Source organism: Mizuhopecten yessoensis, unplaced genomic scaffold, assembly GCF_002113885.1.
Source record: "Mizuhopecten yessoensis strain PY_sf001 unplaced genomic scaffold, ASM211388v2 scaffold5989, whole genome shotgun sequence".
Taxonomy (NCBI): domain Eukaryota; kingdom Metazoa; phylum Mollusca; class Bivalvia; order Pectinida; family Pectinidae; genus Mizuhopecten; species Mizuhopecten yessoensis.
The window spans coordinates 24,068-40,739 of NW_018406324.1; the positions used below are offsets into that span (position 1 = coordinate 24,068).

At 34.8% G+C, this 16,672-nt stretch overlaps 1 protein-coding gene across 3 annotated transcripts; it reads left to right on the top strand.

Annotated features, from left to right (window-relative positions):
* The first annotated feature begins 1,887 nt into the window (after positions 1 to 1,887).
* On the top strand, positions 1,888 to 14,557 carry LOC110451400 (NXPE family member 4-like). 3 transcript variants are annotated; one of them, XM_021499384.1, is made up of 7 exons: positions 1,888 to 2,190; positions 2,248 to 2,593; positions 6,323 to 6,537; positions 8,459 to 8,533; positions 9,320 to 10,012; positions 10,452 to 10,498; positions 12,677 to 14,557. In XM_021499384.1, the coding sequence occupies exons 3-7, from the start codon at positions 6,473 to 6,475 to the stop codon at positions 13,474 to 13,476; spliced, it is 1,680 nt and encodes a 559-aa protein (XP_021355059.1). In that variant the 5' UTR covers positions 1,888 to 2,190; positions 2,248 to 2,593; positions 6,323 to 6,472; the 3' UTR covers positions 13,477 to 14,557. The 3 variants fall into 3 exon arrangements, with proteins under 3 accessions (XP_021355059.1, XP_021355061.1, XP_021355060.1); XM_021499386.1 differs by having other exon boundaries at positions 9,326 to 10,012; XM_021499385.1 differs by lacking the exons at positions 1,888 to 2,190; positions 2,248 to 2,593 and adding an exon at positions 5,400 to 5,972.
* Positions 14,558 to 16,672: the final 2,115 nt, after the last annotated feature.

The window sequence follows — 16,672 nt, forward strand, 5'->3', positions numbered from 1 at the left end:
AACTGCAACTTCTTACCGCACTATGAAATGAAGTCATATGATTTCCAAGTCCTTGTTGAAACTTATTGAATCCCCTTAGCAGTAATTATTCACCATCAGAAGTTAATTGCACACATGCCATTATTCAAAATTTAAATGTAGAAATATTTGTTGGCCTATCGGCATTATTTATAGACACCAGGAAATATCTACTACCGGAATGTGACCGGTACAAATGGATACGGGGCTAAACACCTTCCCTCAACCATGTGACAACCCTTTCTGTAAAAAGGAATATTCATGAGACAAATATCCTATTTCAAATGTTTTCATAAAGAATATAATACACTGTATGTTTTGACAAGTATATACAAATAAAAGTTGGGTTTTTTTTATTATTACGACTAAATGTCTTTGGTCACCTTTTTCTATAAATATAAATTTTATTTATTTAACAACAATTATGAAACAAGTTATACCAACTTATATTAATCACTCTTGTTGGCCCGGATGTTAGCNGGGGGGGGTCTTAGTGTGGGAGGAAACCGGAGTACCCGGAGAAAACCCACGTGGTCGGGCAGGTGACCCCAACCTTTCCGCGTCCGATCAGGGAATCGAACCCCGGCCGCCTTGGTGAAAGGCAAGTGCGCTATCCACTGCACCACTACTTTTTTCTAGACCATGCATATATATATATATATCCATGTATACTCTCTTTCCCACTTTCAATGTCTGCATACGTTAACACTTAGTAAGTCATATAAGCCATCACACACAATTAACATTTCTGGCAAAACCACTCCGTGTACATAGGTCAAATATACTGTATATGGAACGTACGTGTTGAGATACTTGATAATTATATGTGTTCAATACTTTACAGAGATTAAAACATACTTGTTAATAGCCCCTTTTTATGTTGAGATAACCTTTCTTTAAACAGTTCCTTTTGTCCGAAACAGAAGCCGTAGTTATCGGTAGCGCGCCCCCTTTTGATAACGTAAACAATTTTTCCGTTTTCAATGCATATTCCGACTCTATCTGAAGTCGAAAATGAATTATTTATAGACAAAAGTTGTTGCATGATCTTTCATTCTAAGTCAACATGATGTGAAAACATGAACTGTTGAAAAATTACGATTTAAAAAGTAGTTTTTGTTATGCGATCCTATTTACTATAAGTAGGTTATCTTTCCTCAGTTATTCATTTTGATCTGTCATTTTGTTATATTTTAATCGTGCATGTGAAAAAAATTCGTTTACTATAATTAGATCATATCATTTTACTGAACCCGTGAATATTGTTAATTATGTAAATCATCTAATTCCGTGGTAAATCTAATAGCGCACGTATCTCATTTGACCCCGAGTACCGACAGCGTAGGACATCACAACATGTACAGTTTCCCCTTGGAGGGCCCCATAGCAAAATCAAGCTAACCAGTCACTTTTCCCTTCTCTACTTCTACCATTTGGTGATAGTGAAGATCATGTCATACATAATGTATCGACCAATCGACGAGACAGATCCAGTCACTTGACCCTTCCTCTCGCATAAACTACTGTATATAAAAAGGCAAAGTAAACTCTCTCCGATACATGCCCATAACATAACAAAATAAGTTTAATCTGTGTTCCAACTTAAACAAAGATACTAGCGAGGTTATTAATTTTAGATATGTATTCATAATATAAACAGAATTTCTACAATAATGCTTCCGTGACGTAATACTTGCGCTATCATTTTACCATTTGGCAGCTTTTGGCACAGTCACGATTTAACTTCACACGGGCAGTCATTTTGTTCACAATGAAATGGTGTGCTATGCGCATGCGCTAGTAGAGGGAAATCCTAGAACAAAACGTTTGTCAGACAGGTAGAAATCCCGATATTTATTACTCATTTTTATGAATATATATCATCTAAATCCGACCGTTATCTTTCATACGTAGACTCACTTGATATGTTTATGTAGTATTTTAAAAAAAAATGAAAAAAAAAATGCTTAACCTCTCCATTTACCCGGGCTGTTACTGTCAAGTTTCCCCATGGTTGGCCTCATAGTAGATAATATTTGAGTAATTGGTCGGCGACCGGGTAATAATACAGCCGTCTTTATGTACCCTGACATCGACGAAACACGCCACTTTATTGCCAAACATGCTATATACCATGTTAGGATATTGCTGTGTAATCATAACTATACTGTGGTGTACCTGGTACATGAAACACTGGCGACAATTTTCAGACGTTATGCAAGATAGGAGCCTTATATTGTATAAAAGTAGACTCGCGACTTATGATACTTCGGTGGGCGTGACACTTCACGAACTCGTAACTACCAATTATTGTATCTCGTGATACAATTTAATAGACTTTTAAAAATATAACAAAAAACACGTAAGGATCCAATACAGACACTGGACCCATACAAACATATTTGTGCGGTGTGATATATGCATAACAGTAGTAGTAATAGCAAAAACATCAGTATACATGCATTGTGCTTAGAGCAGAAAAACAATTGTTACCTGATATGCCCGTAGAAAAGTATTCCGTCATCGGGAACAATAGCGGGGCTGGAAAAGAATGTAGCTTCCTATGACACGTGACGTAAGTATAGATTTGCAAGTTTCAAGTTTTATTCATTCACTCCGACACATACATACATCAAGCTTTTCTAGGAATCTACAAACTTTTGTGTACATTTTAACATCAAATATATTAAACAATCCTTGCATTTTCATTTGACTTGGATAAGTAAAATAATATTTTGGTATATATTTCTCTTTAAGTCATTTAACTGAATAACTTTCACCACGGATGTGTAGTGGACCACTACACATCCCTGCTTTAACATTTAGATTTTTTTTTAGAACTTATGGTATAAAATGATCAAAGAAGTTGTAGAAAGTAAACTTCTTAAAGTGATCAGATCATTATATGAAAGTGTGAAATGTTGTGTTAAATATAATGGTACTCTCTCCGAATTGTGAAATGCAGTTTTTATCAGATAATTGTCCATCTATTGAAATACAGGATATCAATATGTTTTTACTTATGTATGCAGATGATATGGTGATTATATCTGAAACACCAAAGGGTTTGCAAACAATGTTAGACTCTCTTGCAAATCATACCAAAAAAGGTGATTTGACCGTAAATACTGGGAAAACAAAAATTGTCGTGTTTAGAAATGAAGGGATATTAAGGGGAAATGAAATATGGTTTTACGAAGGAAATAAATTGGATGTTGTCGATCAATTCAATTACCTTGGTGTACTAGTGAATTTTAACGGAAAATTTAGACAAACTCAAAAGCAAGTTGCTGACCACGGGAGAAAAGCTTTGTTTGCATTATTAAATGTTTGTAAGAAAAAATAGAAATGTAGGAAATTGTATTCTAAGGTCATGCTATGATGATATGCTTTGTAATATTGACATTTGGTTTATTAGTGTAAAACAAGAATTACACAGAATTGGTCTTGGAAATGTGTGGGAATCCTCCAGTTCAAATAATAACACTTTTCATATTATAAAAGAACGTCTTTGTGAATATTCAGACAATAATGTTTTGAAAAATTCAATCTTCTCCTAAAGGAGCATTGTGTCAATATATGGTAATTTTGGTCACCAGTATTATTTATCAAAACCTGTAAATATAATGTTTCTAAAACAAATATGTAAAATTCGAATGTCTGCACATAAGTTAAATATTGAGTGTGGCAGATATAATAGAACTGAAAGACAAAACAGATTGTGTACACTATGTGACCTGAATAATGTCGAGGATGAGTTCCATTTCATTTTAAAATGTCCCTGCTATATTGATATAAGGTTGAAACTAATTAAGAAATATTATGTAAGACATACAATTCTGTAGAAATTAATTCAACTACTTACTTGTGAGAATGTATCCGACATTCGCAATCTTGGCAAATTTTTAATACAAGCAAACAAAAGGAGATCTGAGCTGATTGTTAGTGTTCACTCTCCACGGTGTGTGTGTGTGTGTTTATGTGTGTGTGTGTATCATATTGTAAGTTGTCTCTGTATTGTTTTGTATATATGTTATAACTGATAAGTCAACCGAATTAAAGTAATAAAGAACTTGAACTTGAAGATAAGTAATGCAATTCATTTCCAATGTCGGAATTACATAATGTACAGGTTCTATCTTGACGAGGAATACCTATTCATATTCCTTTTTCTACGGGTAAATGCATATTGGAAGAACGAAATTTACACATGATTATTATATCATTTGTATTAAGCTTAATTAAATTGCTTTTGTTCAAAGTATTAAATATGTTTTTCCTATAGAGGAGTTAAAAATATCATCAAACCATTTCTGTATAAATTGATCCTTTAGTCTACTTTTCATAAGCCTTTTAATACCGTCTTTTGAAGAGGAACATGTAGATTGATAGTACCCCACATAGTTCAGGTCAGTTTGGGATAAAATATCTTTAACATATGTGAGCCATTTAAATGACACAGTTCCCTTATTTTGTAATGTATACATTAGCTTATGAACAGTACTTGGTAACTTACTAAAGGAGACTTCCAAAGAGCGAAAGAGACATTCGTACTTCTATTTTTCATAAATTTTAAATGGAAAAAAGTATGAAAATAACTTACCATCAAACAAAACCGATATTAAACGTCACAAAAATATAATACCAGATTATCATATAGTAAAATAAATGAGATAAATAAATCTATCGAAACAGATAAAAAAAAATAAGTTGACATATTGAACAAGAGGCCGAAGGGGCCTGCATCGCTCACCTGTTATTAATCTCACAATTGTAATCTTAAGATTAGACTAAAATAAAGCTACAGGAAAAATATCAGTGTCTTGACTCAAAGTCATTCAAAACAAGGACGACATTTAGTTGGACAGAGTTTATAGCCTTCCATCCCAACATGAACTGGCCAAATATCATTTCCCCCTAGACCTTTTGGTTATTCATGAGAAGTTGATATAACGTTTTAAACATATTTGACCCCTGTGACCTTGAATATGGGTGAAGATCATTCGTTTGAAATTTCTTAGCTTAGCTGGATGTTTTCATTGTCTGAAGAACCAAACGACAACAACAAGATGACGGCTATCTTATCGGTGGGAGTGGTTGCTAACACTGACGTCACGGAAACCATGGTCATGTGACAAGATAATGCAGACTGCAGTTACTGTCCTGTAACTGCAGGCTGACTTTCCATAGAGTTAATGGAAAATGCATATGTTAATATAATCGTAGGAAACACTTGCTGATTGGCTGATTTAGTTGCGTGAGTCCTTGACCTTCCCCGTTTCCCACTAGAATTGATATTACCTTTAGCGGTATCCCTTGTATGGCTTTGATTTCATTCCATACGGTTTTATAATTAGTTTAATTGTTTAGCGAGTTACAAAAATTTATTCAATGTTGTTTTTTTTGTATTTTGTACATGTTCTGTTCAACTTAATTGCAGCTATTTTGTAACTTTAGAAGTTTAATTCTGTAGGGGTTTTCTTGCAAACTGTTCCCCATTCAAATCTTTTTGTTGTCTTACCGAACAGCCCTCATTCCACCATGGTTTAAATATGTATTCATTTTTTGGTTTGGCGGAAGTGTTTGGTATGGTTTATGATAATGCTTCTATTATTTGTTTTGTCAGGATTTTAGTGTATGTGTCAATGTCATTGCTTTTAACTTCGTTTAAATATTATTTTTACAAATGTTCTGGATTTTTGGCCAATCGGCGTTGTCAAATATCCATTTTGGCAGGAATTGGATTGATTTTGTAATTGGTTTAAAATTAAATTTTGCCAATATGGGATAGCGTGCTGTTACTCGCTGGCCAAGAAAGCTATTTCCTGTGATGTGATGGTAATATCTAAATCTGATGTGACACCGGTTCCTATGTCTATCTGGAGAAACAGATGATACTGTTATAACTTGCTGAGTGTCCACGTCATACATGCCAGAGAGACGGTTTTGAAAAGGTACTGAGACAGACCGCTTACGTTACCTAGCTGAACGATATATAAATTTAATATCTAAGACTATTACAAAACCATAAAAATCACCACATGTTGCCTTAGTTGATGCACATACTTAATATTGCACACGACCCACAATCTGATATCATTTCCCATCCTATTCGTTCATTGTTGATATAAAAGAATCTGAAACTACACTTTTTAAAACTTTTCATTTCTAATTTGATTTTACAGTGTTGTTTGACCCTATATGACTTGCTTTGTCGATGAGCATTGAAACAATACAAAAACCAAAACAAAACCTTACACAAAATACCGACATGTTATTCAATAATTTGTTTTTTCATTTTCAGCGAGAACTGATGGCTTGATGACAACTTTCTCTAACTAAAACTTTGGAGGTATCGCTGCTGGGATAACCTTTATACACATTTGAAGATCATACCGGCAACGCCGAGATGAGGTCATAAAAAGATTTACCCCTCTTGGTTGAAAGTATCATCATGATTCAACGTCCCCCAGTCAAGGTGCTAATTTGCCTTGTCATCACCGTGCTTGCCTTAGTCATGTACGTATTCTGAATTATCTCCCTTAAAACCAGAACAAGTTTATTATTGGTAGATAGAGCATGTCGGATACCCGACGATGCAGGTAGATCAAGTAGATAGGTGTTTTATCGTAGGTAGATAGGTAGGTATGAGTTGTATGGATATATCAATATATGTAGGTAAATACATATGTTTGTGGGTAGGTAAGTATGTACTTTTTTAGTACGTACCTAGGGTCTTAAGTACATGTGTATTTGTAAGGGGACATGTTGGAATATGTGGTATGCAGCAGGGAATTAGATTACCTATCTCAGTCCGTGGTGTGAAGCTTAATAGGTACACACTTACATACGTAAATGTAAGTATGAAGGCAGGTTTGGGTATTTACTGTAATTAACAACGTTTATTAGTCTGTTAAAAACTACAACTGGTCATAGATCACTCATTTCTGCACGCATGTTATTATGATACAAACTATAACTGATCATGGATCACTCATTTCTGCAGGTGTATTATTATGATTAAATCTACAACTGGTCATAGATCACTCATTTCTGCACGCATGTTATTATGATACAAACTATAACTGATCATGGATCACTCATCTCTGCAGGTGTATTATTATGATAAAAACTATAACTGGACATAGTTTACTCATTTCTGCAGGTGTATTATTATGATCAAAACTATAACTGGTCATAGATTACTCATTTCTGCAGGTGTATTATTATGATTAAATCTACAACTGGTCATAGATCACTCATTTCTGCACGCATGTTATTATGATACAAACTATAACTGATCATAGATCACTCATTTCTTCAGGTGTATTATTATGATTAAAACTATAACTGATCCTTAATCACTCATTTCTGCAGGTGTATTATTATGATAAAAACTATAACAGATCATGGATCACTCCTATCTGCCCCTGTAATATTATGATAAAAACTATCACTGGTCATTAATCACTCATATCTGACTGTGTATTTATTCTGATAAATCTATAACTGATCAGATATCAGATTAAACAATATCTGTAAATAAGAAAATAACATACAACTCCCTAATAAGTTAATAGATGCCACTCAATAAGTTAATCAAACATTTACTGATTATGATGAAACCTAGTCGATCATTATTATAAAATACAACGGCTAATTCAATATTTGGAAATATCTACGGATAATTTATCAGCATACTGCACTCTGTTTGGTCAACGATTTTTACACAATATCATAATCAATTATGATCGGAATCATGTAAAACTTGGTCAATTTTTGCTCAGCAGGAATTATGGATGCAAAACTTGAAAATGAGAGGCTCACTCATCGGCTGCAAGACATACGGGAACCAGTAGCGAGAACCTCTGAATGGAGTTCAATATAAACCAGAAAACAACTTCTTATTCGCCCTAAAGTACCACTTCATCAGTAATAATAACGAAGAAGAGCTCCACTCAGAGTTTATTTGTAATCTCCCTTCTATAAAGATTCTGGCTAAGAGTAACTTCCCCTGTCTACCACTACAGTTTTTTTGGGGTGGGGTTGTTTTTTTTGGGGGGGGGGTAGTGTTTTTCTATTTGCAAATTTCGAACTACAATTCTTTCAAATGCATGGCAATATGAGAATTTTGAAAAATATTTTGAAAAATTCTGAACAGAAAATTTCACTTTAGTAACAGTGATAACGATATCGTTTAGTTTGTTGTGGTACCCTTTACCTTAAAGAACAATATTCCGAGTAAGAAATCAGCTCGGAGTGCAACTCTTCATTGCGATTTTAACTGATGTAATGGTGCTTCTATATGTTGTGAATACATTTTATTCCTCGGAAGATGTATGTAGTTCTGCGGCGAATTTTTATGTTCAAAGTGAATTTTCTTTTGGTGCCGGAAGTGACCAATATTAAAATCGCTACCTTTATTTCTTTTTCCTTCCAGGATACAGAATCTGACTATCAGCAATATGCACTTCAGCGATTACACAAATCAATTGGCAACGAATGTCAGCTTCAGGTAAGGTCAAGGTCACTAACAAGCGAGGTCAAATATTAATAAAAACTTTAATAGGGACCACTTTTAACTGTCGTTTATTTTTCATCATTTTGAATACGCCCGTCGAATGACGGCGGGCGGGCAAGCGCGAACGGTGTCCGGTCGATATCTTGAGTAATTTGCAACAGATTCAATTAAAACTTCATAGGAAGGTTCATTGCCATGATTGTTCGAAATAGTTTGATAACTGTAATTATTGGACAGTACATTACTGAGTTATTGAACTTTATTCAATTGACAAAACAGTGTCCGCCCGATATCTCGAGTAGTTTTCAACGGATTAACTTCAAACTTAATAGGAAGGTTCATAATAATGATAGCTTAGACAAGTTCAATAACCACCATTGTCCAACCGTATATTATGGAGTTATGGCCCTTCATGCACAACCGTACAGCCAACTACTCATTCAATGTATGATGGGCATATCATGTTGCGCTTCCGGGGTACCCTTGTTTAATTAATTATTTTAGTTCAATATGCCATAAATAATAAATTAATATTGTCCTTATTCCCAAAACATAACAAATAACAATTGCTTGTACACAAACAGCGTTTGTCTCCCAATTGAAAGTTTTATAAGGGAAAATGAGGTGTGTATTACACCTGTACCTTTGATCATATGCGCTGCTAAGCATGAACCGATTTGTGGATTATGCCATACTCCAATTGTATATGTAAAAACACGAGTAATTTTTTTTAATTTTTTTTACATGTTGATTGAAGTTGTTTATTCTTTTCTTTGACAGGCATAGTGATTCATCGCTCTCGAATATCATTAAGACAGCAATAAAAACGCCAATGGCGGCTATTTCCAGAAACATCCTGAATCGTTATTCCGAATATCGTCAGATACAACGAGTTGCTGATTTTAAAGAACTTTATGATCCTCGGTTTTGTGTGGTAGAGCTAGATGTTGACAGGAAAACAAAGACATTCACGGCAGGTACAGAACTCATAGCGAGAATACACCTCTATAATGGTAACAACAAGTCCCTGACTCAAGGAGGCGACTTCCTCAACATTTGGCTGAAAAATGCGGACGGAAGTTCGTCTGTGGCTGGTTACGTGGTTGACAATATGAATGGAACCTACACAGGTCACGTGATGGCGTTTTGGGCGGGAAATGTATCAGTGAAAGTGTCTGTCACCAACACGAAGGAGGGGATCGGTTTATTCACAAATTACGTGCACGTATATGGCTCTTATAAATTCATAAATGCAACATTTGTTGAGAACAAGAAAAGCGAGATGACTCAATGTGCACCAAAAACATCTGGTTGGCTGAACAAAACATATGGAGGATTCTGTAATTTAACACATGAAAACTATAATATCTCTTTATTTTGTGGAAAGCCCAAATCTGTTCCGTGTGAGAAATGGGTAAAGTATGGCTGGGACGATTCTTTGTACTACGATGACATCACAAGGAAAATACTCAGGTAAATTGATAAAAACTGATGTGATATATTGCATACGTCGGATCTAGAATTTAGTCAATATGCAAATTGTTTTGGTAGAGGGCAATTTAAGCTGTAGGTTTCGAATATTAATAATATGGATTGAAGATAGTTTAGAAATTATATTGAATAATTCGTGTAAGACGTGGAACTATATGGATAACATCGCTTTATATATTATATACATATAAGTCTATATACATTTTTATATTCTATATTGTTGTATATTAATACAAATAGCNTACCCCCTCCCCCCCCCACCCTGAGATTTTTATTTTATTTTTTTTCACCATTTTCCTCAATTTTTCCCCTCATGGCACCCTCCCCACGAGTGGAAATTTGGAAAAAACCCAGATCCGCCATTGGACAGTGCACGTGGATTTTAACGATCACGTTTTATGTGAGATTGATCTCTGTTTAGATATAAGGATGTGCTGCTGGAGCAGATCCACTTGACTATTGTTCCAAGTAAGTGTTTTTATTACCAATCACTTTATTAGATACATTGTAAACTATTATTTCGTTTTCATAATCAGGACAGGCATTTTTTGGTATATTTAATTTGTATTTATATTCGGATAAGCTGTCAGATAAACATCGGTAGACTAGACAGCCTCAGGATAATATGCTTAATTTCACAGGTAACTGCATACATTAAACACTAGATTCCACAGTAAGTCAGTAAACTATTTTTATTGGTACATTGCACCAAATTGTATTTGTATTTTGTGTTGTTTTACGGTCCATCGACAATTTGAGTCATTTAAGGCCAAACAACAACGTAAACAATAGACATTCACAAAAATCTGAATACATAACAACAGGCCCAATAGGCCTGCATCGCTCACCTGGTATTAATCTCACACTTGTAACCTTAAAATGGGATTAAAATACAGCTACAGGCAGAATATCAGTGTTTGATTCATAAGAACCAATTAAAAGATTTAAACATATGACGCCTGTGACCTTGAATGTCGTTTAAGGACATTAGGTTGAAAGTGGGTCATGGTTATTCATTTGAACAAACTTTATAGTCCTTCATCCCAGCATGCTACAGGCCAAATATCAATACCCCTGGCCTATTGGTTATTGAGGAGAAGTCGTTCGAAGATTTTAACATATTTGTCCCCTGTAAAATATTGACGCCGGACGACGGATGGACGACGGACGCCGCACCACGGCATAAGCTCACTTGGCCCTTCGGGCCAGGTGAGCTAAAAACCAGAAACAAAATGTAAAAATGTCAAACTACAATGTATATCAATAGCAAACGAATTGTTTATAAAATATATCAAATCTTATTATAGAGATTAATTGAATGTAAATAATCAAAGATTGATTGCACAGAAACTGTATCAAATAAACGTTTCATAGAGAGTACATTATAAAATCTGTCACGTATTAGTTTTAAATCAGCGCATTCAATCATAAAGTGTTTGACTGTAAATGGTTGATCACATGCATGACAACAAGGTTGGTCTTCTTCATATAAAATGATGTTATGTAGGTATGGCCTACATTGTACCAAAGAAAAACTTTACTACATACCGTATTCGCCGTAATTGACACCCTTTCTCTTTTTCTAGAGGAATTAGATTTATATACACCCGCTTCTCACCCAAGCCTGGTCAACGATTTACAGTACTTGCACTGTCGTGGCTAAACTTCCCGTGAAGCGGATTGTTCAGCCACAATCACGATAGCAAAACCGTCAGCCACACTGTAATGTTTATAATGTCCTCTGTTATACTGTAGCAACAGTTACAACTACACACGTTTTACTATGAAAACCCATATTTTGTCATCATAATAAGCGCACGGTTTAAGGTATTTTTTGTAAGCGCCCTAGGCACTTATTACGTCGAAAATATGTTTTTGGGAAAGAGTGTCCAGAAGTCATTAGCTATTAGCTATCACGTGGAGATACTCGGATTGGTAATCGCACTCGAGGGTAACATTGTCGCGCAAATGCCTACTGCTTCCACACTGAAACTCCATAATTCCGAAAATGTTTTCCTCGTGTTTGTAATTTGATATTGAAAGATTAGAAGATTTAGCTTTTCTTCGACATTTGAAAGGAATAGGCAACAGTCCGTGTCTGAGTTGCCCTTTACAAGCACTTCAATTCAATAGATTGTTAAGCAAGGAACGGTCTGGGAAAACGATATCGGCAGTGGTAGATATAAAAAGACGAAATAGTAAAGGAGTAAAGTTTAAAATTTAAGCACAAATAAAATCACGTAGCTGAGATAACAAAGCAAAATTTTTAGAAATTCAAGATTTCCCTATAGTATGAGGGTCGCCGCTTGACAGCTCTTGACTCGACACAATTCTTGATGCAATACATTCGTTTTATTATACAGTTACAGTATATGCATTTTGGCAGTAGTCATGGCATAGTTCCTAAAAGACAAAATTAACAAAGGATTGCAATATCCCATGAAACTCGAACATCAAACGCAACTAATCTTAGTCATTAAGCTAAGCGTTAATGCTGTAAAAGTTTCAAGGAAACCTAGATAACGATTACAAATTGTCTTCAGTATTGAGATGTTGTCTCTTCAATTCAAGCTTGGTAATTTTTTTCTTTTTACATTTGATCTAGTTTTAATTACTTCACTGATGAAACACATCTACTTGTTTTAGGCTCCAAAGGAGATCTAGACTATCCGGCGCCTTCTACTCACTGCAATGTATTGCCTCGTGCCTTAACATGGAACAGTACTGTACCGTCAGGCTTCCTCTACAGGGGAGCGTATCACAACCTTATCTGCCAGCCCACAGTAAACCGAAGTAAGGAGAAGTATCTGGCGTGTCTTAAAGATAGACCTGTCATTTCGATTGGTGATTCAACAACCAGGCAGTGGTTCTTCCGTCTTGCGTCTTTCTTAAATATCAAGGATTCGGCACATATTTCAGCTCATGCATGGCAAAAGTTCGCCCGTGCGTATAACACCACATCGGGATTGGACACTGAATGGCAGCCGCACGAGCTTCCCTTCCACGGGTCACCGGGGTCAGATAGGAAAACCGTTAAGTCTGTAGCCCACAGACTGGACAAAATCCCGGGGAACAGCTCTGCCATTGTAATCATCCACTGGTATGCCCACATCGCGAGGTGCTGTGATCACGTAGATTTACGGGATCACGTGCAACATGCAAAGGCTGCCGTTGTGAAGCTTCTGACGAGGTCCCCGGATGTTCAGGTTTTCATTAAAGGTCCTCACCTCATAACATATTTCAATGCAAACAAGCCATATGCCTACATTGGAATGTTCGTGGAACAGGTTTTACTGGAAGAGTTCAATGATTTACTGCACAAAGTAATTTACCTTGACCAGTGGGACATGTCAGTGGCAGCCGAAAACGTCAATATTCATCCAAATCCACTGTTGGACGATATATCACTGAACAATCTTATCAATTTTGCATGTAAAGCAAGTTAAAGCTTGTTGTTTATATTGGCTTTCATGGTTAAGTGTAATTGTATATAAAAAAAACCCGATAGAACCTTACTCATCAATTTGCTATTATACAACACAACTTTCTTTTTATCAAAACAATACGAATATAATACACATTTTGTGAGATATATATTTGTGCTTAGAAGTTTGTCGTTCTATAGAGTAACAAGCAATAAGTTCATCAATTTTCTTGATGGATGCAGATGATATGGTGCTATTGGCCGACACTGCTGAGGGTTTCAGAAATACCAGATACGCTAATAAGATTAAGTGCCTTATAGTAATCACGATGTCCGTCAACACTTTAAATTCTCGAGATTATCTCTGAATCCAAAAGACTAATCTTTCTGAAATATTGACATGGTGATACAGAGTGAAAAGTAGATGTGCAATAATATTTGGCAACTTTTTGCTGTTTTATTAACGCTCCACTCCCAATACGATCATCGACCAACAGTTCACTTAAAGCAAATGACATTTTCGAAATATTTCAATTTAAACGTGTCGGTGTTGGTCAAACATCAAAAGATGCATTACCAATGCTACCAACTCTTGTGACACTATGAGTTTACCCAATAGTTAACCTAATTAATTAATGTGATTAATTTATGTTAGATTCATCCTATCTTTGGGTTGTAAGTCGTGTGCTAGTCGGGGTCAGTTATGGGTCAAGTAGCAATAGCCTAAAGGGTACATGTAATATAGTCACATAGGTATGTACCAATTGTTTATGATGACAGGTGTATAGGTATAAGGACAGATGATGGATGAAGGCAAGAATGTAACATATGTACTGGAAAACGTATTTAACAGTGTGCATCCTATATTCAGGGAGTCGGGAATTAGCCATGAGAACGACAGGTCAATTTGGACCCATGTTCAGAGAGTTCAGAGTATGGGGAGTGTGGCCATGGTTTGGCACATGCCTAGTTACTGAGCTCGAAGTCAGAGACACAACGTGAAGTATTACCATACGTAGATGAGATGTTGTAACCACATGTACATGTACTTGTAATGAGATTGTTGATGAACGTCTATGAATAAACATTATTATTATCAGCTGTTACGTGTGTTCACGGCTGCTGTGTTACACTCTTCACTGTTTATGTAAGGGTTTTGCGTTGACTTAGTTTTGTTTTTTGTAGATTTTCCTACGAATACAAATGGAATATGTACATTTACATGTATTAGCCATATTTTCAAAATTTCATAACATTTTCAAGCATGTCGCAAAATCATATGGAATAGACAAACTCTCGTTCAACTAGCATTTGTTGTATCATCCAAAGTTTACCTAAATGGCATTCAATACCATTTTACATAAAACAAGAGTGGGCATAATCTATAAAATTGCCAGAAGATATAGAAATGCGTATATTATATCTAGCTATAACGAGGTCATGCTAACCCTGTCGTATTTGTATTATGATGTGAAATGTTTTTCTCTTTCCAAACCTTACATTTTTTTTAATCAATTTTATTCACAATTAACACAATTGACATACTATACATAAACTCACACATTCACAAATTGGAAACCTTATTCATATCTATTCAAAACACTTAATATATGCTGGTTCGTGTACATTAAAACTCACATCAAATGTTTAACACGCACATTAACATGTTGAACCCGCACAGAACAACATGAACATCTCACTAAAACATATTAAAACTTGCACTATAACATATTGCACTCGCACATTTAACATATTGCACTCACATATTCAACATATTGACCTTGCACATCTTTTATTTCTGTGACTACATAAATATGCTTCAGATACAAATTAATTTAATAGTATCCCATCTTGTTTTTAAAACAATTAATAATGCATGTATATTTAGTATTCAGTTACCTGTGATACATCTCGTCAATTTTTTCATATCTTCCTGGGTTTGTCCTGCATATTTGACGTCTTAGTCCATTATAGTATTTGTAGAAGGGAAAGGGACACATGAACTCATCCAGTTATAACATTTTGTTCAATGTGTCACATCCAATTGTGTATTATTTTGTCTACCATATTAATCTCATTTTTATATTTCGATTTTGTGGTTTTGCATGTGGCAATGTTTTTCCTGATTAGTTTAATATGATTCCCTATAGGTCTGTACATAATTGAATTCGTAGTTAATTTCTGGTAAGCTTGTTTTTATTGTCTTTTATCTTCTCCCAAACCTCATTATCTTGTCAAAATTAAAAGATAAAGAGTTTCATTTTCCTGTGCACACAAATTGCACAAACCATTATGCATTTGTTTTTTGTGTTCAGTATTTACAATTCTATGCAGACATTTCCAAGGAAATTACTTACTTTTATTGTCACTTATTGCTTTATTCAATGGTTTCCAAATATGACTCTAGTCAATATTGTTGTTATCAAAATGATTTTGCCATTTTATTTGTGATTTTATAGCCTGCTGTTTACCATAGAATATCCTTTTTAGCAGTTTACTTTCTAGCGTATTACTGTTCAAGAGTGAACCCTTATGTATTACATACAAATCGTCTGTTATATAACTGTCGTTATTTCATCATTTTCTCGATTATATTTGATGCTCTCTAACCACTCTTTAGAGATTGCTTTTTTAATTTTGAATATTCTGCCATCCAGTTTTATTTATTTTTTTTAATTTTTGGAGGTATGCGTCTGACGATAAAAAGTGTTTTGTCGAATATACCACTTTCTGCCCAGTTTCTAAAAAAATATAGGTTTTTCTTAAACAATAACTTATGGTTAAAAAATAGACTTTGGTTTTAAGTTTATTTTTTGGAAATATTGTTGTATATTCTTAGTAATATTTGCCAGTGTACTAGTGCCTGCTCATATATTGATGGTATTTTTAGGGTTAAGACTTTTTGTACTAATGCATTTACATAAAAATAATTAGTGCAGAATTTCATTTCACAACTTTGTAACCAATGTTTTCCCAAAATATTCCATGTATCAGTTTCACTATGTATAATTCTGTACCTAAGTTTTATTCTACTAATGTTTATGATTGTGTGTATATCAATCATTGACAACCCCCCTTTTGCTCGTTCCAAGTAACATGTTTGTTTCGATACCTAGTTAACTTTGCTGTTTCATACATATTCATATATCAAATTATTGATTCGTCTTATGAAATTGTCTACTATAGTATTTTTATTTAGTTCATATGTGAATAATGAG